At 44.4% G+C, this 23,952-nt stretch overlaps 1 protein-coding gene across 1 annotated transcript in view; it reads left to right on the top strand.

Moving 5' to 3' along the window:
- ENOX1 (ecto-NOX disulfide-thiol exchanger 1) overlaps positions 1–23,952 on the top strand; it is a 238,732-nt gene that overhangs the window by 92,364 nt on the left and 122,416 nt on the right. The window contains 1 exon segment of the mRNA XM_045796762.2: positions 5,931–6,143. Within this exon segment, the coding sequence (XP_045652718.1) occupies positions 5,931–6,143 (213 nt within the window).

Raw genomic sequence — 23,952 nt, 5'->3', positions numbered from 1 at the left:
GTAGTAATGCTTGGCCATCCTGGAATCCCCCTTCTGCATGGGTCAATATATGACTCTACACTGTAAGCTGTTTCCAGCTGTCATAGAAGCCAGAAGTCAGTGATAGCTGGATCATCACACCATTCACACGATTCAGTGTGTGTGTGTGTGTGTGTGTGTATACCACCACTTTTTGGGGAAAAAAATGTGTTGTAGAACATCTTCCTTTGATCTCATTCTCAGGACATTTTATTCAACGTCAATCTCCTCTCCTGTTGTTCCTTTATAGACCCAGCCATAAATAAGGGTATTACAGCCCACCTAAGTTTTCATATTCAGTGTTCATGGCCTGGCTCTCATCCCACCTATTGTTCTGAAAATCAAGTCCACACACAAAGAGGGAGAAAAAACTGCTTACCAATTTGAGTCCTTTTCCCCTTTGTTATCTGTTCATCAGTTTGATTGAAGTTCACCGTGTGCCCACCTGCTGAGTCCTGGGCTCTGCGTCGTGGCCCTGGGGTTTCAGATAGGACTGCAGCACGGGCCTGGCCTTTGAGGAGCTTGTAGTTCAAGGGTGGCTAAAGGATATTCTAGCAGTGGAACCATGACTTACAAATATAAAAAGAACATGTGCCAGTGATTTTACTAAACTCATTTAATTAATGAGAGAATCAGTAAGATGTTAAAAACTGGTTCAAAAGAGAATTTATCTGTAATGATTTATATTTTCTACTGGACAAAAATTCACCTACATTGTTATGGAGAATTATTTGCATTGTTATCAGCTCCGCAATTCATATTCTGTCCCTGAAGAGTTATAAGATAGCCTGGCCAAAAACAATTAAAGATTCACTCCCCTATAGAATCAGACCATTCTGGGGGCTAGGGGGCAATGGAGAGGGTTCTCAGGCCCATGGCCAGCATTTTACTGAAAGGATCTACAGTAGTCTCTATGCCCATTTCCAAGTTGTGGACATTTTTTTTCACTTTTTTTTTTTTCCCCCTGGAACAGGGATGCCAGGTGCTAAAGCAGCTATTCCTCAAATGGGGGTGGGAGAGGTTAGGGACAAGGATTTGCAAAGCTTGTAAGGATCACATCAAATCCTTTCAATATTCTCTACTATCTCAGCTGCTACTTTCCATTTTGGGGTTTTGTCATCTTTTAACTTAGATGAGCTCCCAGCCAATTTCCCTGGTTTTCATTGACTGATTTCTTCCAGCGCTTCCAAAACTTGAATGTGCAGATGAATCACTTAGAGTAGGATGCAGATTCTGAGTCAGGAAGCCTGAGTAAGGGTGAGTCTGCATTTTCAAGGAACTCCCAAATGAGGCTCAAGCTTCAGGTCTTTGAATAGCAAAGATTTATCCCATGTGGAATTTTTTAAATGCCTACTATGTGCCAGGTGCCCAAGAAACACGGAAGAGGGAGGACGAGGGAAGGAGGTTGATAAAGACTGAAGCGAACAGAAATGAAATGAGATGGGTATGAATTTAGGTAGTGACATTGAAGGATGATAGTCATTATAATATTATTTATTCCTCACAAAACTAAAGTTGGTCGTTATTTCCCCAGAATTAAAAATGCTTTCAAAAGGATTTTTGAGTCATTTGACAAGCTGGTTAGTTAGTGCCTTACTGAAGAAGGCTCTGCTTCCCTGTGATTGTCTGACATCCTTCTTAACTTTCATTGCCAGTGGTAATGACCTCAGAGTTCTGAAGGGTAAAGGACCAGCTAGCTTAACTGCCAGGAGAACATTTATCTCTGGGAGACACTGTGCAAACACTCTTTAACACGAAATTGACATGTTTCTTGCCCGCTGATGTTTCCCAACTTCTGACCACTGAGTCTGTGGCTCTCTCACACTCATCACTGCAAGTCTATTAGAAATAGCATAATCAAATATAGATAAACTGCAAAGAGAAAAACTCCAAGTGGCCAGAAGATTGAAATATGTTTTATTCTCATGTGAGCCCTTCAGAACTGGAGACCAACCCATAAACCAACAATCACTATATAGAGTGACTAATGTTTAAGTAGCAGGATATGTAGGAAATTATGGAAACATAGCAAACAGACACCTAATTCATGTTAGGGCTAAAGAAAACCTGCCTTCATGAAAGACACTGAACTGAAGCTGAATCTTGAGGGAAACAGAACAGGTGGACCAGGAACGTGAAGGTTCCGGGAATGAGTGCACAGACACGCAGAGGCTGGGGGGCACGGCCAGGGTGTGTAACAAAGGGGAGAGCGCTCAGGGAATGGGGGATGGATAGAAGAGGAAAATGCAAATCAAGAAAAGTCATGGGGCAGGGGCGCCTGGGTGGCACAGCAGTTAAGCGTCTGCCTTAGGCTCAGGGCGTGATCCCAGCGTTATAGGATCAAGCCCCACATCAGGCTCCTCTGCTATGAGCCTGCTTCTTCCTCTCCCACTTCCCCTGCTTGTGTTCCCTCTCTCGCTGGCTGTCTCTATCTCTGTCAAATAAATAAATAAAAAATCTTTAAAAAAAAAAAAAAAGAAAAAGTCATGGGGCAAACGTGCAGTAACCCGGGTGTGACATCACGAAGACCCCGATCAGAAAACACTGCACTATTTTTTAATGAGCAAATGGTCCATAGTCCCTCCTTAATGCACCAATCTTCCCAATTCTTACTGTGGAAAAAGCACGTCTGCACATTCTATTTTCTAAATGGCACCCATGTTCAGGGTTATGCCTAAGCATGTTCACAGGAAGTATTTGGAATTTTTATAACTGCATCTTTGATGTGATTTTTATGAGCAGTGTTAATTTCTTTTTGCATGAATAGCTTTAATAATGCTGCAATTTAAATCCTGTTTAAATTAGTTGATATTGTTTTCTGTTTTCTCAGTGATCTTCCCACTGAATACAAAATTGAATTTACGGTTGAATATTGAAAATGACCGCTCCCAATACACTCCTGTAGCCATTCAGAGTGAGTTGCTCGGTCAGTCTTAATTAATATAAAGACACTTCTTACATACCAACAGATATTGACCAAACTTACCAATTGTGCCTTAACTAATGTCTTCACATTTAATCTGCATGTCAGTACATCAATTATACATTGGTCTGGTAGTTTTAGAAAGTTCAGAAATTGGGAGTTTTCAAAAGTATATACTTCTTTTAAGCTAATGGAATCCTGCCTACAATTACTTGTGTTACATATTTTTTTTTAACACTTGTTAAAACGTAAGCAGGTCTCTTGCCTGCTCACTTTATAAATTGTATATTTTCAGTTGCTTAGTCCTAAAACTGCTGTTTCTCTTTCTGAAAACTATCAATTAACTTATGATCTGCTGGTGAACTTACGCTCTCTGTCTAGGAGCGAAGAACAATAAAATTTGGTTTTCAGATCATTTGAGCAAACGTACCTTTTAAAAACTGAAGTGTGTTCTCCCTGACAGTAAATTAGTGTATTTATGAACTCAGTGACCACAAGCAAGAGAAGGAAAAACAACCAGTAATAGGAGGGAAAGATAGAACAACATCGTTCTCCTAGTAAGCTCGACGACAAAATCACGGAGGGTTTTCTTTGTGTTATGCAGAAAGTCCCAGCAAAGGGGAAAAATGGTACATGGAGTCAGTGTTTTCTTTTTTGTTGCTGTTATTTTTTAAGAGGGGGAAAAAAAGATTCTTATAAGCGTTAGGTTTATTCGTGCTGTCTTTTGGGAGGTCCATTCTCCTAACATATATTGGCAGGGAGAGAGGTAGAGAGCGCGCGCGGGAGGCAAAATTTATTCTGACTGTAACGGTCACAGTGGGCCTCTCACAAACATAATGCTAAATTATGGGCCTCTCCATGGGCTGAACGTAATGTTAAGTTGTGTGATGGATTTTATCTTACACAAGCCGCTCCGGTCCATGAAATGAGATAAGAAACCGATGTAGCTGGAGTTCACAGAGGGTTGAGCTCAGACTGAAATTCCAGAGTTAACAAAATTGGATGAGCCAGCTGTGAGACCGCACGCGTGCGTTCTGTGCCTGTGCGTGGAGATCTTCGAGGAAAGGCACCTTTCCTTTGCGCGGTGCCCCGCGGGCGTTCCCAGGGCCTGTTACGTCCTCTGGTGGAGGTGTGAGGGCAGACGGGGCAGGTTTGCCCTGAAAAAAAGGTTGATTCGCAGCCCCAGACTGCCCCTGCCACAGTGGGACAGGGCCGGGGTGGGTGTTGATCAGTAGGGTGTGTTTGGTAGATCCTTCCACCTTGGAGAAAGCAGAGCACACCCCCCACACACTGGGTCAGGCTGATCGTACCTTCGTTCCGGACATGTACCTCTGGTCCAGCAACAGCCCCAGCAAGGAAGTTGTGCCCCATCTGGGAGGGGGCCTCTGGCAGAAAAAGTACTAAAGGTATTTCTACAACACGCTATGAAATTCACCAGTTTGTATGATGTGTAACATACCAACAACAACGGTTGATTAAAAAACATTTGGTGAGTGAGATAAAATAAAACTCCTTCACCAAATATGAATCACGCTCTGTCCAGTCACTTGGGGTGTGTGTGTATGTATAAACAATATATAATGTACAAAAATATATAATATAGAGGGGCGCCTGGGTAGCGCAGTCGTTAAAGCGTCTGCCTTCGGCTCAGGGCGTGATCCCGGCGTTCCGGGATCGAGTCCCACATCGGGCTCCTCCGCTGGGAGCCTGCTTCTTCCTCTCTCACTCACCTGCTGTGTTCCCTCTCTCGCTGGCTGTCTCTCTGTCACATAAATAAATAAAATCTTTAAAAAAAAAAATATATATATATATATATAATATAGAAAATATATGCAAACACAAAGATACACACACCATGTTTCTGATGTTCGTCCAGTGGAGGGAACATAATAGGCACTCAGTATTTATCAAATAAATGAGTATGAATCTGAATCCTCCAGTTTAATTTTGCTCCTGATTTTTAGAATTCAGAGCCTACCTAGTTTTCTTGAAAAACACAGGATACTTTCCTGAAGTCCCATTTTCCAAGGCTAGCAATACATAAGTGGAAGACTTCTGCCCTCAAGTTTGCCTGGCAAGTACGCAGTGAGCCTTCAGCAGTAGGTCGATTAATGTTGTGATAGTTGACATACAACTTCCAGTTCTAATTAACTTAATTACCTTCAACCTTGCTTTTTTTCCTACTTCTAAGCCATACAACAGAGGTCTGTTCCAGTAACCGTTCCCAAACAGGCAAGTTTATTTGCTTTCTTTCAAATAACTATCATTTATTTACAGGTGGAACCTCATTCCCCACCCCCATACCAAGTTCAAATGGGTTCCAATAGGCTTCCAAACGGCTTTGGGAGAAAACACCGACCACCCAGATAACAAGTCCTCTTTTGTTGAAACCAAGGAAATATTCTGTTTTTCAACCTAATTAAATATGTTGTATTAAACCTAAGATGAAATTAGTTTTGAACTGTAATAGAAAAAGAATTGGCTAATTCCTACTACCGCCTTGGGAATAATATCTTCCATTACATCCAATTTTAAAATAGTTTAATCTTCCACCCATATTTTGACACTAACTCAGCTGATTCCAAGTCAGAAAACTAGTATCATTGTATGGTACATCTGATGAAAGGATAAAGAAGTGGAGACCAGATGATGACAGTTTTTCAAGCCAGTCTTAAGAAAGAGGAATTAGGGTTTGGCATACCGCGTTACCAAGAATAGCCAGAGCAGATGTAAAACTGAACTCACCAGGTTCGTAGAGGAGAGCGTGAACCAGCATTTGTTTCTTGGATGGCTCTACAGCACCATGGAGTTCGAGGCAGAAGGGGAAGCCACGTGATGCTCGAACAGTTAGTCTTGGGAAAGCTAATTTGTCAAGTTCAGAAATTGCATCCATTAAGATGGTCCGTGTTCTGTCTTTTGAGAAGAACCCAGAGTAAAGTCCATTTTCTTACCTTGGCATGATTTGTACTTGGTGGTTTTCCATTTCCAGATGATAGCAAGTTTTCAGAGGCTATCACGGTGCTCCTTTCCTGGATCGAACGAGGGGAGGTGAATCGGCGTTCCGCAAACCAGTTCTATTCCATGGTGCAGTCGGCCAATAGCCACGTCCGCCGGCTGATGAACGAAAAAGCCACCCACGAACAGGAGATGGAAGAGGCCAAGGAGAATTTTAAAAATGCCTTAACGGGAATCCTCACTCAATGTAAGTACATCTTGGGGGCCATGTGTTTTTGTTGTGATTTTGCCTTTTCTTTTGCATTCATTTAATTTTTGTTTTCGTTTGGGGGTAAGTAGTTCAATAATTTCCCATTTTACTCCATATTGAATGGCAAACCTCATAACCTATTTCATGTTCTGTGGCAACTTGGAGGAGTACGGACCCTGCCCTGAGAGCTTACTTCTCAAGGTGAGCAACGTTTCTGTAGCTTTTCCTCAGAACGCCAAACCCGGCCACCGGGGCAGGGCAGCCAGCTGCTTCTGTGCCTGCGGGACCCAGCACAGGTCACCCACACCTGCGGGACGGCCGCCCTTTACCTGCGGGCTGGCCCCACACGCGGGACGTGACCTGGGTGTCCTCCTAGTGCTGACAGTAGGAAGCAGACCCCAAACACATTGTCCTTGAGCTCCGTTTAGGATGAAGGCACCATCAGAAAAACTCCTCCTCAGGATCCTTTATTTGAGGTGAGCTTTGGTTGTCAACATGGGCAACTCAGGAGTTGAGGTTTTTCTACAGTATTATTTTTTTTTTGTCCTTTCTTCTTCTGGAAAGCAAATTGCCTTAAGTGCTTAATGCTGGCGATTTTTCATGTCCAGACCCTAAATTGATGAAGGGGGTGTAAATGGGCTTTCTCATAGAACAATAGTCAGGGTAATTACCCAGGGCTCTATTCAAAAAAAGGGCGTATATTTTTTCTCCGGGCACTCTGTCTGTGTCTGTAGTTAACGTCACAGAGGCATAACACATTACAGTTGCTGATGTTTCCTTGGTTGGTAAAAGCCATCAAATGACACTGTAACAATGCCCTGCTCCATTCAGTACCAGGTGCAGGGTGCCACGTGGGACGGTGACATATGCAATTTACATATTCATTCTGAGAATGAGGAATATTTTCAATGATACAATGTGCCAAAAAGGCGATCGCCTCTTTCATCAGTGTAAACCCAAGGGATCATGTATCTATCTGTTAGGATGGGAAGAGAGAGGGACACAAAAAACCAGGCTCTCGAGTGGAAAGGTGTTCTGTATGACTTTGTTGTCAGAAGACCATGTTTTGCAGCAATGTAAAAAATATAAGAAACTCTCAAACATGAACTCTGGCAAGTGACGAAATATCTAGTATGAGACCAACGTGGAACACCTGTCTTTATAGAAAAGGAAAGGGAAAAACAGAAGTGTTGTCTCATCAGACCATTGTCAGACCACTTTCCCTCGATGCCCAGGCATGAGGAATGGCCCTTCCCTGGACCACATAGGCCCAGCAGTTCTGAGGTTAGGGTTACTAGGGATAGGATAAAGAACGCTAATATTGATTCCCCCTTTAAAAGGAGGGAAACACAGAATATATTAGTGGGTGGAGGGGAGGTAAGGCTGTCTTGGTAATGGAGAAAAGGATGAGAGGGAAAGGTCGCTCAAATCTAATAATACAGTCCCTACAAAGTGATGGAAGCCAAATGCCTGAACATTGGGATATTACTCGGTACCTTTTGCTCACTAACATCAATTTTAAATACATGTTCATTCCTGTGACTTCACAGTCCCAACTGGCTGGGAAGGCTTAACCCTTGACCCTAACAATGAAGGTAGGAAGGCAGCCATGCATTTGAATAAGGGAGAAATTCAGTGTCCTTTGGCCGTATCCATTGAAAGAAGCACCTGTTAAAAAGAGGCCCAGCTCCTGTGGCTGAGAGAATGCAACATGCCTAACATGATGCGGGGCTGAGCTGGCCTCAGTTTGAAACCACAAGAGAGAGAGACAGACAGACAGACAGAGACAAAGAAGTCTGGCATGTGGCGGAATCCAAACGTCAGCATTTGATTACCGATAAAGGCTGAATTGGAACGTGAGGTTGAGGTCTGCTGTAACAACGGGCTTTCTACTGCGAGGCCTCCAGGGTGAGCATCCAGCTGCAGGCAGCCCAGGGAAGCCTTCGGCCTGGCTGCACAGCGAGGACAAGCAGAGAGGAATGAGAAGGCATACAGGCAGGCAGACGTGCTCCCTCCCTGGGAAGGAGAGAGTGAAAGGCTGCAGCAGGACCAGAAATTTTGGAGGGAAATCCACCTCATGGAAACATAGGAGTGGAGACTTCTGTCCTAGATACCTCTTTGGCACCTCCCACTATGAAATACCAAAAATGGAATTCTTGCTTTTAATCTTCAAACCCATTCCTTTTTAGGTTTTTCCTTCCCATTTTAAGGAATTCTCAGACCCAAATCCTAGAAGTAATTTTTACTTTCATCATCTCCCTCCACCAAAGCCCATATTCAGGCCATCAGGAAATCCCATTGTGTTAGCATTCAAAAATGACCCAGTTTTCTTCATTTTAACTGCCCCCATTCAAGTGCAGACTGCCTGAACTATGGCAACGGCCTGGTGTGTCAGTTAGACATGGTGTCCACCTGGGAGTAACAGAAAACCCTACCTAACTTTGTCTTAAACAAGTGAAGTTTTTTCTTTTCGTACCTGGTAAAATCGGATTTAGGTCTTTGTTGGCACGGGTTCAGGGGTGCAGGACTGTCAGGCCTGAGGGGTCTGTGAGGCTATTAGCTTTCCCTAGGTGATGGTCAAAAATGACTGCTCTTGTGCCTGCCATCACATCTCTTTTTACACACTTGAATCACATAAGAAAAAAAGGAGAGGAGAGAGGAAGAGCACAGGGTTGGCTGTGCCTTTAGAGCAAGAAAACAAAACCTGCCCAAAGATCCCTAACAGATGCCCGTTCGCATCTCATTGTGCAGAATTATTGTGTGTCCACGCCTAGCTATAAGGAAGGCAGGAAATATCCTTTTTTGACGGGGCCGGTTGCTCCCCAGAATAAAATTGGAGATCTTACAGGAAGGAGGGAGGGGGGGTGGCTGCCAGGAGGCATTTTGCAGTTTCTGCCGTACACAGTCCCTCCCTTTCCACTTTTATTCCTGTTCCATCTATTTTTCACACATCGTCTAATATAATTCACATCATATCTTCCCCACTTAAATCCCTTGAGTAGCTTCCCATTGCACGTATAATAATATTCACTCTCCCCAGACTACAATTCTCCGTACCTGCCTTTCCAATGTCAGTTTTCCCCTGACTCACTGCGCCTTATCCACACTGGCCTCCCTCCTGAGGAGCCTGTCAGAACTGCCTCCGGCCCCTGAGCCTGTGCACCTCCGTCCTTCTGTCTGATGTGTGCTGCCCCCCCCATCCCGCACACGTGAATCCTCTCCATCCTTTAGGTCTTGGCCGAGAGTCCACCCTTCAGAGGGGCCTTTCCGCTTCACCCTTCCCCGGTAGGTTCACTAGGTCCGGGGTCCTTCGGAGCACTTACCAAAATGTGCAACGATGTCATGATTTGTCTGCTTTTGATTATTAGTCATGCACGCATACCAAGTGTCCAGAACACAGACTCAGGATGAAGAGTGAGGGAGCACCTGAGTAAATGGGAAGGACGGCAGGAAGAAAGCCTGAGACGGTTCAGAAGTTCCCAGAGCACTCTGGGAATGGTTTGGCATGGGCGGCGGCACAGTCCGGGGTCCCGGGCCCTCGGCTCTGCTCACTGGCTGTGCTTGTTGGCAATGGCTGTGCTGCACCGACCCTGGTAGCAGGCCAGGGGGCGTTAGGGGAGGTGTTAGGGAAATGTTGGCATTTCTCCATTGTAACCACGTTTCTCATCTACCTGCTGCTGTGTGCGAGACCCCCCCTCAGCCCTGTGCTTTGCTTCTGGGGAAGTGTTTCGGCAGCCAGCAGAGACGGGCAAGAGCCCCAGCTGATGCTGCCCCCTGCAGTGTTGCGGTGCCCATCCCAGCCACGGAGGGCCTGAGGGGCCTTCGTGTGCCTTGATGGCTAAGGCCCTTTGGGACACCTTCCAGATGGGAGAGATCTTACATGTGAGCGTGACCTGGAATTAAGCTTTTGAGGGAGAACAGGAAGGTTGCAGGTCTTACCGAACCACCTCAGGATTTTCCATTCTTCCCTATGTGTTTTACAAAGATGACTGCTCCCCCAGTGCAAAGGGGAGCCACAGCCCACCGTTCGTCACGACAGCAGCAGCAGTAACCTGGCTAAGCTGCTAGGTGTGTGCACATTTCATCACCCTTTGAGTTTTAAATGCATCTCGTTTCCTGTCTGGTGCAGTTACGTCTGTTTGTCTCAACCACGTTTTCCAGTTATCCCAGCTCCCTTTAGTGTGGTGGGGTGAGTTTCGCATCGGTACCTGGATATGCTTCTAACATAATGACTGCCAAAGTCCACAGTGATTGGCATACTTGCTGCATTTTCCAAAAGCAGAACCAGCCACACCCCCATTTGCTCGCCTTAATACTTCTGGAAAACACCGCAGGAACCCCACTTCGGCTTTCTCATTTAGAATTAGATCACGATTGTTAAGCATGAAAATTCAGGAATGGCATCTCAGTTTTCTTTCTCCTATGGGGCTGGAATCTGGTTGTTTGGCAGTTAGCACGAGTACACCCTCCCACATAAAAGACCTCCACAGCGCCAGCGCCCTTCTCCATAGCAGCAAGCAGTGGTCTCTCCGTTGGATAGCCACGAGTGTCAGGAAATTGTTCTGAGGCAATTTGAAAGCAAGTATATTGATGAGCGGGCTTATTACAGCAGGTGGGGCTGGCCTGGTGTCCGGAAGGGAGGGACATTTAACAACTTCCAGAGAAGTGCAGGCTGATTTTTGCAAAGCTCCAAGCACGGTAAAAGTTTGGGTCCCTAGATAGATTTTACTGGAAATAGGAGAAGGGAAATTTCATTAAGCGTTAGTCCATTAAACCAGGTTAGATGCACCCATCCTTGCTTTGCTTGTCATATGTGTCCTTGCTTTCATATTTGAGCAGATAGCATTTGCTCAAGGGGGAACGAAAATCAAGAGCCATGAATAATAACATAAAGAAAAAGTTGTGATTTATTTCAGGATTTACATCAAGGTCCAGTATTCACCTTCCAGCCTTGTTGGTGTTCACTCCTACGAGCATTTGTTTGAGTTCTAAGCTTTCTCGTATCTCTGGTCTTCACCCCAGGACCAGCTATTAAACATTATCAAGCAGGCCTCGTTTCCGTCTGAGCCTTGGCTTTCAGCATCAAGGGGCAGCCCCTCACGCACCCAAGAGTTTGGGGAGCTCGACATCCATTCACTTCTGTTTGGGATCATTTTTTACTTCCGACCACGGATGCGCAGTCATGAATGATGTTAGCTGAGGACGCCATCCATCCCGGTGTGGCAGCTGGGGCTCTCATCTTTTCCGGCCAGCTGGGTAGATCTCATCTGCTAGATATAGAAGAAAGAGAAGAAAGAGGAAAAAAAAATGTCAGCACAGGTGAATCATCTCACTCTTAGGTCATCTTATCCTTAGGTCATCCTTGACTCAGGTTTATGTCATTTCTTTACCCGTCCATTTGGCAGAAAACTTCCGTAGTTTTCCCGACTGAGAGACTTTGGGGTTTTGACCTTCTTTGCTTTTTAAAAATGTATACTTCATAGGCACTCCCCACAGGCTGCCCACTTTCAGTTTCTCAGATATGAGCAAAGCTTGTCATTTCCAAGCTCGGAGAGGAGCTGTTTATGAAGTTCAGGAAGCATGTACCACAGCATTCAATTATTAATATGCATGCCAAGATGATCAATTGTGCATGCCTTGTTACAGCACACACTCACCTAATGAAAATTTAAACACTCCATGATATCCCCACTTTGGTACTTCCCCAACACGCTTCCCAGTAAGAGAGAAGAGAAGTAAGGGAGTAACGTGGGGGAAAGGCAATTGGGAAAGCAGACGGCAGTGGAGAAGGGTTTATTAATATTAATTTAAGAATGCGTGCCATCAATATAATGAGCAGGACTGCAAAGTAGAAACTGTAGAATGTCAGAGCGGGAGGGGACCTCAGAGACCTGTTGTCGCACACCCTCTCATTTTCGAGAGGAGGAAACTGAGGTTCTAGAGCAGACGTGAGAGGCCTTGGTCATTTAGCAGTTTACGGACAGATTAGAACCCAGGACACTTGGCCCATTGCACAGTTAGCTGTCTACCACCGTGCTTATGTGTGTTTTTATGAACAGTGAAAATGAGCAGAGGCGGATATCATAGCTGTGAATTTCTAGCGTACAGGTGGAGTTGAAGAAGTGTTCAGTGATGTTCCGCGCTGGCTTCACACGGAATATAAATGCTGCTGTCTGGTTAGGAAATGAAGCCTTTGCCTCTAGCACTGCCCTCCCCCCTCCACGCGGGTGCCTACGCTACAGCTCTTGCCTCGGTATTTCCCTCCGCCCCAGGCCAGAACTGGAGCCCGGCCTCTGCCACACATGCTTCTAGTATAGCTCCTGCCCCTGGCCTCCTCTTCTACCCTCCATGGTGCTTATTAACACGCTCCCTAACCCCTTGAGCATTTAATTCTTTGCTAATTATCTCATGTGGGATTTTTGTTTTTTCTTCTAGCAAGGCTTTAGGCTAAACAGAGACACAGAGGACACTACTCCCACAGCATAGCAGAGACCTCAGTACAACTATTGGCTGTTGATCAGAGATCATAGATGGACATGAAGGTGGTATCAGAAATTGGGCTGGAGCCTAAAAACGGCAAGACACATTCTAAATGTTGGGGTTTTTGAATAAGCCATGATCTCGGCTGACTTTGCTCCAATATGCCATCCTCCTTCAAGTAGAATATTCTTCAGCTGAGAATCCTGCAGGAGTGCTATGCCAGTCCTGTTATTAATCTTACTTTAACCTGGAGATGGGAAAGCTTAGACCAACCATGCACATTTGCTTTGCATGTTTATGATAGGAAACAATGCAACCGTCATCTTAGATCTTGAAAATGGCAAACAGGGGAGAGGCTGTTGACTGGGCCTGAGGAGATCCTGGTTCTAATCCCGGCCGGACCATCAGGTAGCCAGGTGACTTTAGGGCAGTCTGCTGAGCATCCCGAGTCTCAGTTTCCCCATCTGTTCGGTAGTGGACAGGTTTGACCAGACAGCCCCCCCCCCCCCCGCCTAAAGCCCATTCCCATTCCAAAAATTCTGCAGTGCTTATCACGTCAGTGACTTTGAGCCCTTTTTTTTCTGAATATCTGAAACAGAGCCAGCCTCTCTGCAGGAACCCAGCCAGGATGCCGAAAGCTCCTTCGCTGATCACAGAACAGTGGATCCAATATCCTCCCAGGCGTGTGCCCTGTTTCTGCCTCTCTCTGGAGGTTGTGTCTGCAGGGCGGCCCTGCAAATTTCAAGCCACATTCCAACCCCGGGAGTGTGTGTGCGGCACCCGGGCAGTGCTGCAGACTGTAGACAGGTCTCCTCCGTCACGTCCTCGTCTGTTTTCTTGACTAACATCTTAAAAGCCTCGGGTGTTTGAATGAATGATGAAATTCACCCACAAATATTTACTGGGCCCCTGTTAAGTACCGAGTAGTGCGCGGAGCGCTGGAGTGACAGATGAGGGGTCTCTGATCTTCCTGTGGACCGTGACCCCCCTTTCAGACAGATGGGTGTCATCATCCACATTTCTTCTGCCTGAAAAGCTCTTTCTGAAACCATTCACTTCTTAGGAACATCTCAGCTAAACATTTTTTTTTTATTTCTGCCAAGGGAAATTTGGCTTCTATGTTCCTGCTGTCGGAAAGGAATTTTATGAAGTGTTAAAATGTTTTCCGTGTCTGTGGTCGTCATTGCTATCGTTCATCCATGGGAAAAAAATTCCCCCTAACTGCTTTCGCAGCTCGGCAGGTTTTCTGTTTCTCCTCCAAATCATACTGATGGCTATATTTGCCAGTGTTTTAAGTGCTGGAAGCGTTATTTTCATTAAAAAAAAAAAAATACCTATTTGCTCTCAGGGAGTAAATGTCCAGAGAAAATATTTTTTATAAGAACTTCCAAATCAAGAATGAGCGCAGAATTTCCTACTTCACAGGATAGCAAAACCAATAGGAGAGGATACTGGAAGCCTGCCAGAGCTGAGCTGAGCCTTTTTTGGTCTCTCTCCTCACAGTCTCACTGAAAATATAGGTACTGAGCCAAGTAATACCACTACGATAATAACATGAAAAACAAATGTTTTACTGATAGCAAAATAAGAGACAGAAATTAAACCTTACACTCTGGAATCATAAGGAATTGTGGAAGGCTAGATTTCAAGAGCTAACGTAGTATGTGTTACATGAAGAGCACAGCAATTTAGGAAAGACAGAACTTTGGGGAGCTAGAGATGAAACCCCATTGTCTGTCTTTGTTGTTGTTTTTTAAGTTCCATGATTCATTAGTTGCGTATAATACCCAGTGCACCATGCAATACGTGCCCTCCTTACTACCCATCACCAGCCTATCCCACTATCTTGATACGAGCCCACTTGTAGGGACTGGAAAAGAAGCCACCGCCAAGTGTAAGGAAGAGGTGTGTGTGGTGGGGGAGGGGGCATGGAGGAAGAGGGGATAGGCTGTGAGGAAGCAGTCTCGGAGCTACTTGGGAAAGAATCCACGTGCAAACATTTTTTTTTTTTCACAAAAACTTTTTAAAGCCAAGACACTTTCAAACTAGATCTGAGGAAAAGTGAGGTGTCGGTACAGTTACTTTAAGGCAGATATGATGTGTTCTGGACTCTTCTGTGCAACTGAGGGAGAAGTACAAGTTGGTGTCCATGCCCAAGCAAAGGAAAATTGTGCCCAGGGAGGATCATGAGAGTGTAGCCACAAAGTGAGAGGACTGTTATTTAAGGACATAAACTGCTTAGGTTTGTAGACACCTTTTCTGGAAGGGTAGTCGTATGACCCACAAAGCCAAAAATATTTCCTGTTTCTTTGCGGAAAAAGCTTGCTGACCCGTCTTCTGTAGGATCACAGAGCTGGGGAGGATATTTAGAAATGGCTAGTCCATCCCCTTTTGCTCTGGGCCTCAAACATAGAGGCTTTCTTCAGGCCAAACGGCTGCTTGACGGTGGAGCTCAGACTTTACCCACGACACAGGTTTCCTGGCTCTCCCTCCCCGCGGAAGCTCACAGGCAGGCCCACAGTGTCACAGTCCTAAAAGCACTCCCTCATCTGTGCCCCACCTCGTCAGGTTTCCCCTGCTGTGGTTCATTATCCGACAAAAGTGATGAACAAAAGTAGGGCGGAGTGCATTTTAGATGCTGTGTGCTAGGGCACACGCAGAGGGAGTCACTACCAGTCTGGGAGACACACAAGAAGTAGGGGCCCTTTGCAGACATTGTTTCTTCTCTTCACTGCCTTTCAGATTCCTCGGTACACTTTTAGAGAGGGGTCCGTCAGCTTCCTGCCCCATGACAATCTCAACTATTTGGCTTCTTCATTTTAGATAATGCTACATACCTTAAGTTTTGGCCCAGGGGTCCTCCAAGCCTTTGGTGCTCTCTGCAGGCTTCTTTTCCTCCTGTGACTCTGTCCTGTCCATGGCTGTCTCCCCCCAGGGCTGCAAGGACCAGCAGCATCTTTGGATCTCCCTACCCCCAGCACCCAGTACAGTGCCTGGCATGATACACCCCCCAGTGCTCATGAGACTTTGGCCCATAGTATAAATACACAAACGCATGCTTATAAATACAGTTGACCTTGAACAACATGGGTTTGAACTGTGCTGGTCCACAAATTTTTTCAATATAGTACAGTACTACTGTAAATGTATTTTCTCTTATGATTTTCTTAACGTTTTTCTCTAGCCTCCTTTATTGTAAGAATACAGTATGTAATACATATAACATACAAAATATGTGTTGATCAGCTATTTTGTAAACCGTAAATAGGAGGCTATTACGTTTTGGGGGAGTCAAAAGCTATATGCGATTTTAACTGGGGGGGGGGTGTCAGTGTCCCTCACCCCGCCCCATTGTTCCAGGGTCAGATACACATAATTTGAAGTTGAGAGGATACAATTCCATTGCCAGTTTCACCACTTGCTAAGTATATGACCTTGGACAAGTAATTATACCTCTCTGGGAATCTATTTCTTTATCTGTGAAATGGGCATAATGGAAGCACCAGCCCCAGAGGGTTACTGGGAAATTTAAATGAGATAATTTTTAAATCAGAGGTTCTCAAACTTCAGCATTCATTGGAATGACCTGGAAAGCTTGTTAAAACATTCTACAGGATTAATGGTTGCCAGAGGCAGAGGGTAGAGGTACAGGAAATGGGTGAAGGGCATTAAAAGGTACCAACATCCAGTTTTTTTGTAAAATACTTAGTAGGCATGAAATTGGAGTGCAGTTTGGCAGTAGCTCTCAAAAATTTAAAATTCAGATACTCTTTTATCTGTTCCACTGCTAAGAATTTCTTATAAAGACACTTAGATAAAAATGTCAAAAGATATGTCTGAGGATGTTCATTGCAGCCTTATTAACACAGGAATACCCCAGAGATCCTGTGAGCTCAGTTCCAGACTCCCACCGTAAAGGGAATATCACAATAAAGTGAGCACAGTGAATTTTTGGTGGCCCAGTGCACATAAAAGGTGTACTTACACTGTTATAGTCTATTAAGTGTGCAACAGCGTTATGTCTACAAAAACAGTGTACATACCCTGATTAAAAAGTACTTTGTGGCTGGGGCGCCCGGCTGGCTCAGTCAGTTAAGCATCTGACTCTTGATTTTGGCTCAGATCATGATCTCAGGGTCATGAGTTCTTTGCTGGGCAAGGAGCCTGCTTAAGGTTTTCTCTCTCTCCCTCTCTAAAAGCATAAAATAAGATAAAATAAAAATAAAAACACTTTGTGGTTACAAAATGCTAACCATCTGAGTTTTCAGGGAGTTATAATCTTTTTGCTGACGGAGGGTCTTGCCTCGTTGTTGAGGGCTGCTGACTGATCAGATTGGTGCTTGCTGAGGGCTGGGGTGGTTGGGGTAGTTTCTTAAAATAAGACCGCAGTGAAGCTTGCCACATCAGTTGACTCTTCCTTTTACTTGAACACTTAGAGGCCATTGTAGGGTTAATAACTGGCCTAATTTCAATATTGTGTGTCTCAGGAGCTAGGGAGACCCCAGGAGAGGGAGAGAGACGGGGGAACAGCCAGTCCGTGGAGCAGTAAGATTTGATAAGTTCACCATCTTACGTGGGTATGGTTTGCAGCACCCCAAAACAATTACAGTAGTAACATTAACAATCCCTGACCAGTATCATTATAACAAATATAATAATGATGAAAAGTTTGAAATACTGCAAGAATTACCAAAATATGGCACAGGGACATGCAGTGAAGAAATGCTGTTGGAAAAATGCTGTTGGTAGACTCTGGACACAGAGTTGCCACGAGCCTTCAGTTTGTAAAAATACACAATCGCCTGTGAAATGTAATAAAAGGAAGCACAGTGAAGCAAAGTATGCCTTTCACATGCGTATCAGTAGATTTCCAAGATATGTGAAGTGAAAAAGAGCAAGTTTCAGCACAGTGTATGTAATATTAGCACTTGTGTGTAAAGAAAGAAAGGTTATACATAGAAAAATAGACCGTCTATACTTTGTGCATAAGGTTTTTCTTCGGATGGCGATGCTAGAATCTGTAAGAGTGGTTACCTTTAAAGAGAGAAACTGGATGGGAGGCAGCCTTTTACATTTTGTTTTGTTCCTTTTTTCTCATATACATCAATTACTTTTATTTAGTCAATAGGGATAATTTACACAGGGGGATTTATTGGATTTTAAAAGCCTAATAAATGCTGCGTATTATAAGGAACCATTAAAATTGTAATATTCTCATAGATTTTTGTTTTGATACTTCTGAAAATGTTTGAATATATGCATTAGTAAGGGGATCTACAGTTCCTGAAACGTATTGGGATTTACACAAAGTTCAAGAAGTCACCATCTGTCAAATATCTTAACCATTTATTTGAATCATATCCCATTCCCTGCTTACTCGAAATTGGCTAAAGGCATCCTATTTCTTTTTTTTTTCTTTTATAATTTGATCACCATGTTTCTCTTTCTTTCTGTCTCCATCCCCATCCCCGCCAAAGATCTAGCGTCAACCAACTATCTGGCGTCATCTAGCCAGGAAGTTAAGGAACGTGATGCCTGCTTGTGGCGTCCTGGCCACAGGTTAACGCGGCTCTAATGGATTCACAGTGTCACGCAGCAGTGCTTTCTCACTCATCTCAAGAGAAAACCCCAGAGTGCCCTTTTTCCTCCTCAACTTGAAATTCCAGTCCATGCCTCCCTAATGTATGGGTCTGACCGTGTTAATTCTCTATTTCCTGGGCGTCCTGCCAGGCTGACTGGCAGGCTCGTCTGTGCTCAGGACCCAGAGTGAGTAGCAGGAATCTCTCCGGGAGTCTCTTCTTGCAGCTTCCCCAGCCCGTGCCGACACTCACCGCTCCTCCCCCTGGCTTTGTCTTGCTCCTCTGGGCGTCCTGAGAGCCTGAATCACTTACCGCATTTCCTCCGTTATAATTCTTCAGTCCGGAGCCAAGACTCATCAATTCTGCCCTAGCTTTTAGGATTTAAAAACAACAGTAACAAGCCAGGGAGGGGAGGTCAACTGTTTCATTAGTGATGTGCCTTTCTTTGAACATCTTTTCTGAGCTCTTCATAGGGGATGTGGAAAAACGTCATCCCTTAAAGGAAAACCAAATTTCCTCGGAGCCCTACAGAGTTAGGCTCTATGATGAGCCCAGATAACATTAAAAACAAAAATTGAGCTTGGAAGATTTGTTTGAGATGCGTGATTTAGGCAAGCCTTCTGCCTGTAAGGACTTAAGTTTCTCCAGGTATTTGCGACACTAAAGGGATTGAAGGCTCTTTCACAGCTATTTAGCTGGAGCACAAGACATAGGAAGTGGAGGACCCTGAGGAAGAACGCAGTCAGGAGGACAAGGAAGAGAAAGGGCTGTGTTTGTCTTCTTCGGAGGAGCCTGACCTTCCTCTTCCGTGCTTCCAAGGCTTTTCTGCCCAGAGCTCAGAATTCCGGAGCCTTGTGCAGCCTGGAAATCTGAGGTTTTGTGCTTGGTGCTCCGCTCCTTCCCAGAGAGTTTGTTTATTTTATTTTATTTTATTTTATTTTATTTTATTTTATTTTATTTTATTTTATTTTATTTTATTTTATTTTATTTTTTATTTTTATATATTTTATTTATATGCCAGAGAGAGAGAGAGCACAAGCAGGGGGAGCAGCAGGCAGAGGGAGAAGCAGGCTCCCCCCTGAGCAGGGAGCCCGATGTGAGGCTCAATGTGGGGCTTGATCTCAGGACCCTGGAATCATGACCTGAGCCAAAGGCAGAGGCTTCACCGACTGAGCCCCCCAGGCGCCCCCCAGAGAGCTTGTTTAAATGGGGCCTGTTTCTGGGTAAATGGGTGTCCTGTTCTGAGCTTTCTTTCCCTTAGACTGAAGGCAAGTGATTCTAAAGATAATTTACAAAGTTTTCTTCCAAGTGAGGAGTACGTTCTGAACTCAGCAGATGTCCAAACATTTTGAGGTGGTGAAAAGTATTTTAAAAAAAATTATTAAATTACTTAGTCTTACGGATTTAAAAAAAAAATTCTGAAGACCATATGTACATATGTGTATGTGTTATGTGTGTGTGTGGGGGGGTCTTTTTACATGCACACGGACAAGAGAATGAATAATCACTAGTAGGATATTAAATTAATGAAACAAGGAGAACCCAGACAGAGGTGGCCCTAATGTGGTGGCGTACGGAAGCAAACACAAATCCAAGCCTACGAATGCCTGAAAGTTACAAAATCAAAACCTAAGGACAACCAGTCACAAGGAGCCAACTAGACTTGAAGCTGTGACCAATCCGTGATTTCCTTGCTTTGCTTCTGCCTTTTCTCTAGAAAAACCTGTTCCCAGCTCCTGCCGGGCAGGGGAGCGCTCCTAACCACTTCCGGTTTGGCACTGCCTGATTCCATCGATTTTTGCTCAAGTAAACTCTTGAAATTTTTGATAGACCTCAGTTCATCTTTTAACAAGGGGCTTGCAGCTGCAAAGAGTGATTAGCAATTTCATCAAAGCTCTATTATCCTTCCCTCAGGTTCACTTATACCTGCTGGATATATGTTAGTGACTCTAGTGTGACATCTAAGACTGACATTCAAACGTACTGGTGAAAAATCACTTTTGATTTTTTCATGATTCTCAAATAACTTAATTTAGGCAAAACACTTAAAATGTACAATTTGGCAGTGGGCTGGGGGAAATTTGCAAGGTGTGTGAAGGTAGATTTAAATTTTCTGACTGATCTCTTTCTTTTGATAGTACTTCAAAAATATTTAAGTGTATAGCTGATCCAGGCTCAAGTGGGGCCTTGGAGCCAGCAGTCTCTAGCCCACTGGGGGTGGTACCGGCACGGGTTGGGATTGATCTGAATTTGTTCTTCTATAAGCTGCTTTTCTGAACAAATGCCAATATCATCTCTTCTCTGAGCTTTTAGGTAGAATTTTATTTTATTTTATTTTGTTTTGTTTTATTTTATTTTATTTTATTTTATTTTATTTTATTTCTTTTATTTTTTTAAAGATTTTATTTATTCATTTGAGGGAAAGGGAGAGCACAGAGGGTGAGGAAAAGGGAGAAGCAGACTCGCTACTGAGCAAGGAGCCCGATGCGGGGCTCAATCCTAGGACCCGGAGATCATGACCTGAGCTGAAGGCAAATGCTTCACTGACCGAGCCACCCAGGCGCCCCTTAGGTAGAATTTTAAACATTCAATTTAGTTAGTAACCACTTGTAGTTTTATAGTCTATAGGACAATTAGCGTGAATTTTGTACCAGGAAAGTAGTGAGTGGTGGTCAAATTTGTGGACTGGCTCTTTGGTGTTCCCTGCTGGAGACAATGAAGAGTGTATGCTGGGGCCCCTGGTGGCATGGTCGGTTGAGTGTCCGACTCTTGGTTTCGGATCAGGTCCTAATCTCAGGGTTGAGAGATTGAGCCCCGAGTCCGGAGCGCCTTCAGACTCTCTCTCCCTCTTCCTCTGCCCCTCTTACTCATGCACTTGCTCTCTTTTAAAAATCTTTAAAAAAAAAAAAAAAGTGTATGGTCTTTACCTGTGACATCACCACCAGCGGTCATCCTGATTTATGATTTTGAAAACCTGCTGTCTTTGAATCACATTCATTAAGGCATACTCTTTGAGGTGGTTTTTCCCTAATGATGATGAATTCCTGCTGATCCAAGCACTCTTTCTTAGTCCTTCTGTGTGCCCAAGAACTTTCATTCGTAAGACAAATGGCTGGTTGGGGGCAGTCTGCGCAGAAATGAGAGAAGTCAACCGGGCCTTGGAAACGCTATGAGAATATTTTTTAAGCCTAAACTGAGTTCCACAGTTTTTGGTTTTGGGGGGTTCTTTATTATTTGTTCATATGTGTGGGAAAAGTATGAAACTTAATAAGAAGTATAAAGTTAGCCACATTTAGTTTTGCTTTTAATTAATTACCATACTGAAAAGAACACAATTGCCCGAAATTGAGAATAGTCCAGAAAATTTAAGACCTGTTTTGAGTCTTGACTTCTTTCTGAACCCCAGGAAGTGTTTCAGCTCCACCTAGGTGACCTTCAGGCATGCCGAATTCAGCGTGTTCAAAAGCAAACTCTTTACCTTCTCTCCCAGACCTCCCCCTCTGCTTGTCCTCTTGGTCTCTGATGTACTTCCCAAGCCTGAGCCATTCTTGTCTCCCCTTCTCCTTCCTCATAGCAAGTCAGCCACTTGTGCTATCAGCTCTGCTCCATCACATGACTCCTTGCCGCTGCCTCTATGTCCGCGCTCTGCTTTAACTCAAGCCTTCATCATTTCTCCTGAACAAATCCTACTCAGATGTGTGCGTCCTAAGGCTACACTATAAAGCTCGCCAGAAGGCTTAGCATCCACTGTCCTTCCTGATCCATTCTCACCCAGCCCCAACCCTACAAAGTCCTTTCATGACTCCATACCATCCTTTGAACTGGGGAGCAAGCATTGATTCATCATTTAAGACCTAGCAACAATGATGCCTTCTTTGGGGGGTGTTTCCTGACTCCCCCTACTGTATCCCCATACCATCATCCATACTTCTCTTGCTCAGAATAATTAATTATCTTTCTTTTTCCCTAGAGACTGTGATCTCATCAAGGGCAGGCGCTGTCTTAATTATATGTTTCTAGCAGTCAGTCAAGTGCTTGCTAACTGGAGGATCTCAGATGTTTGCGGTATGAAAGGGTGGGTGGATGGATGATTGAAGTGAAAGTATGCCCTCGGATATGGTGACAACATGTTCTGAGTAACGGAGGCACTTTGCCTCAAACTGGAAACATCTGCAGTGGTACACGGCTTGAGTAGATATTAGAGGATCTATTTTTACCCTTGAACTTGTTTGTATTTGGCCATTGGGTCTTTCTTCTAAGTGCTTCCCCTTCTGTATGCTTCCATAGGTATTACTGGCCTCTCTTACCTTCTCCTTACTCTTTACACACATATATGAACAGGGAATTTTCTCTCTAGCGTATCCTCTTTATTCACAGCCTTTCTTGATAGATGGCGGCATTTTGACTATCACCACCCAAATACTCAGCCGAATACTGCCCCTTCCCCTCTGGATACCACAGTTCTCACTCTTCTAAATGATGCCTATTGAAAGCTCTATTCTTAAAGCAATGGGGTCCGTTACTCTTAAACTGTCTCATGATTACCACCCCTGCCAGATCATCTCATCTGACCGTGAATTTCCCCACTGCCTATTGGGCTGACTGCTCTGTGTTGCCCGTGCAGAAGCTAGCCTGAAGTCCCCCACGACTCCAGTCTGCATGCAGACAAAACAACAGAAAGCAGGGGGGAGCTAGTCCTCCACCAGCAGTGGGGCCCCGCAGAGGCCTGGGAGCCGGAGGTCAGGGGAACGTCAGCACTTGGAGCAGTCAAAGTGGCTGGCCTGGCAGTGTGACTTCTTCCAGATGAGGTCAGGGAGGGGAGCCACATGTACGCGTGGAGAGTGTGGGCGAAGGTGACAGCACGTCCTCCCGTTACAAATTAAGTGCAACCAGTTCATCATGTGACCTGATGATAAAGTTGGATAAATAAGCAGGTTTGGAGTTGGGATTCTCTCAAGGTAGAAAAGAGTAAACATCAAAGCCTCTGTGAGAATTACCCATTGATTGGGAAATGGTTGCTCATTAGCATTATAAGATATTTACAACGTGTAAGTGAACAGAATCTACTTTCCGCCTCTGCTCCATCACATACTTGTTCATTCTGTGGGCTAATTTTTTAAATTGTGGCACCAGGTGTTAGTTCTGCGGGGATTATGCTATTACTCTTTGCCATACTTCGGACACCTGGAAGATTTGGAAGATCTTTGATGCCCTTTTTTATAATAGAGCCTTGGGAATCACTTAAGAAGGATTTATGTTTAGATAGAGTATTAACATCCATGAGAAGCTAATTCTAACTGTGCCTTCCTAACTAAACATTCAGAAATTCAGGTTTAATCATATGGTTAATTCAGTGCTATAATTTCCTTAATCCCATGCTTATGAGATCAATAACTGTTTAAGCAAGATTGGATCTGCAGTTGGTTGGCCCACCCTAACATCCACCACGAAGAGCTCCTCCCTTTCTCTGTGGAGCTTTGTCCACAGCCCCACAACATGTATCATTCCAGTAGCCCTCTGCCTGGGAGCTACAAAAGTGCGAAATGAAGTCAAAGTGAGAGAGTTAGGACTTGAAGGGGTTTGGGAGGACAGCCTTATGAAAGCGGAAATGGCAGAGCAGAACGGTATGTGGTCCTGATGAACTACAGAGGGTGCCCCTAGTGTTGAAATGCCATCTGCATGCCTGTACCGCTGGTTGGGTGAGCCTCCGTCTGTCTTGCGGTGGAGGCTATGGCTCCTGCTCCCCT

The sequence above is a fragment of the Ursus americanus genome, chromosome 10, assembly GCF_024610735.1.
Source record: "Ursus americanus isolate L20-20 chromosome 10, mUrsAme1.1.p, whole genome shotgun sequence".
NCBI lineage: Eukaryota > Metazoa > Chordata > Mammalia > Carnivora > Ursidae > Ursus > Ursus americanus.
The sequence above is the reverse complement of the archived record's forward strand: the minus strand, read 5'-3'. Positions and strand labels throughout refer to the sequence as shown.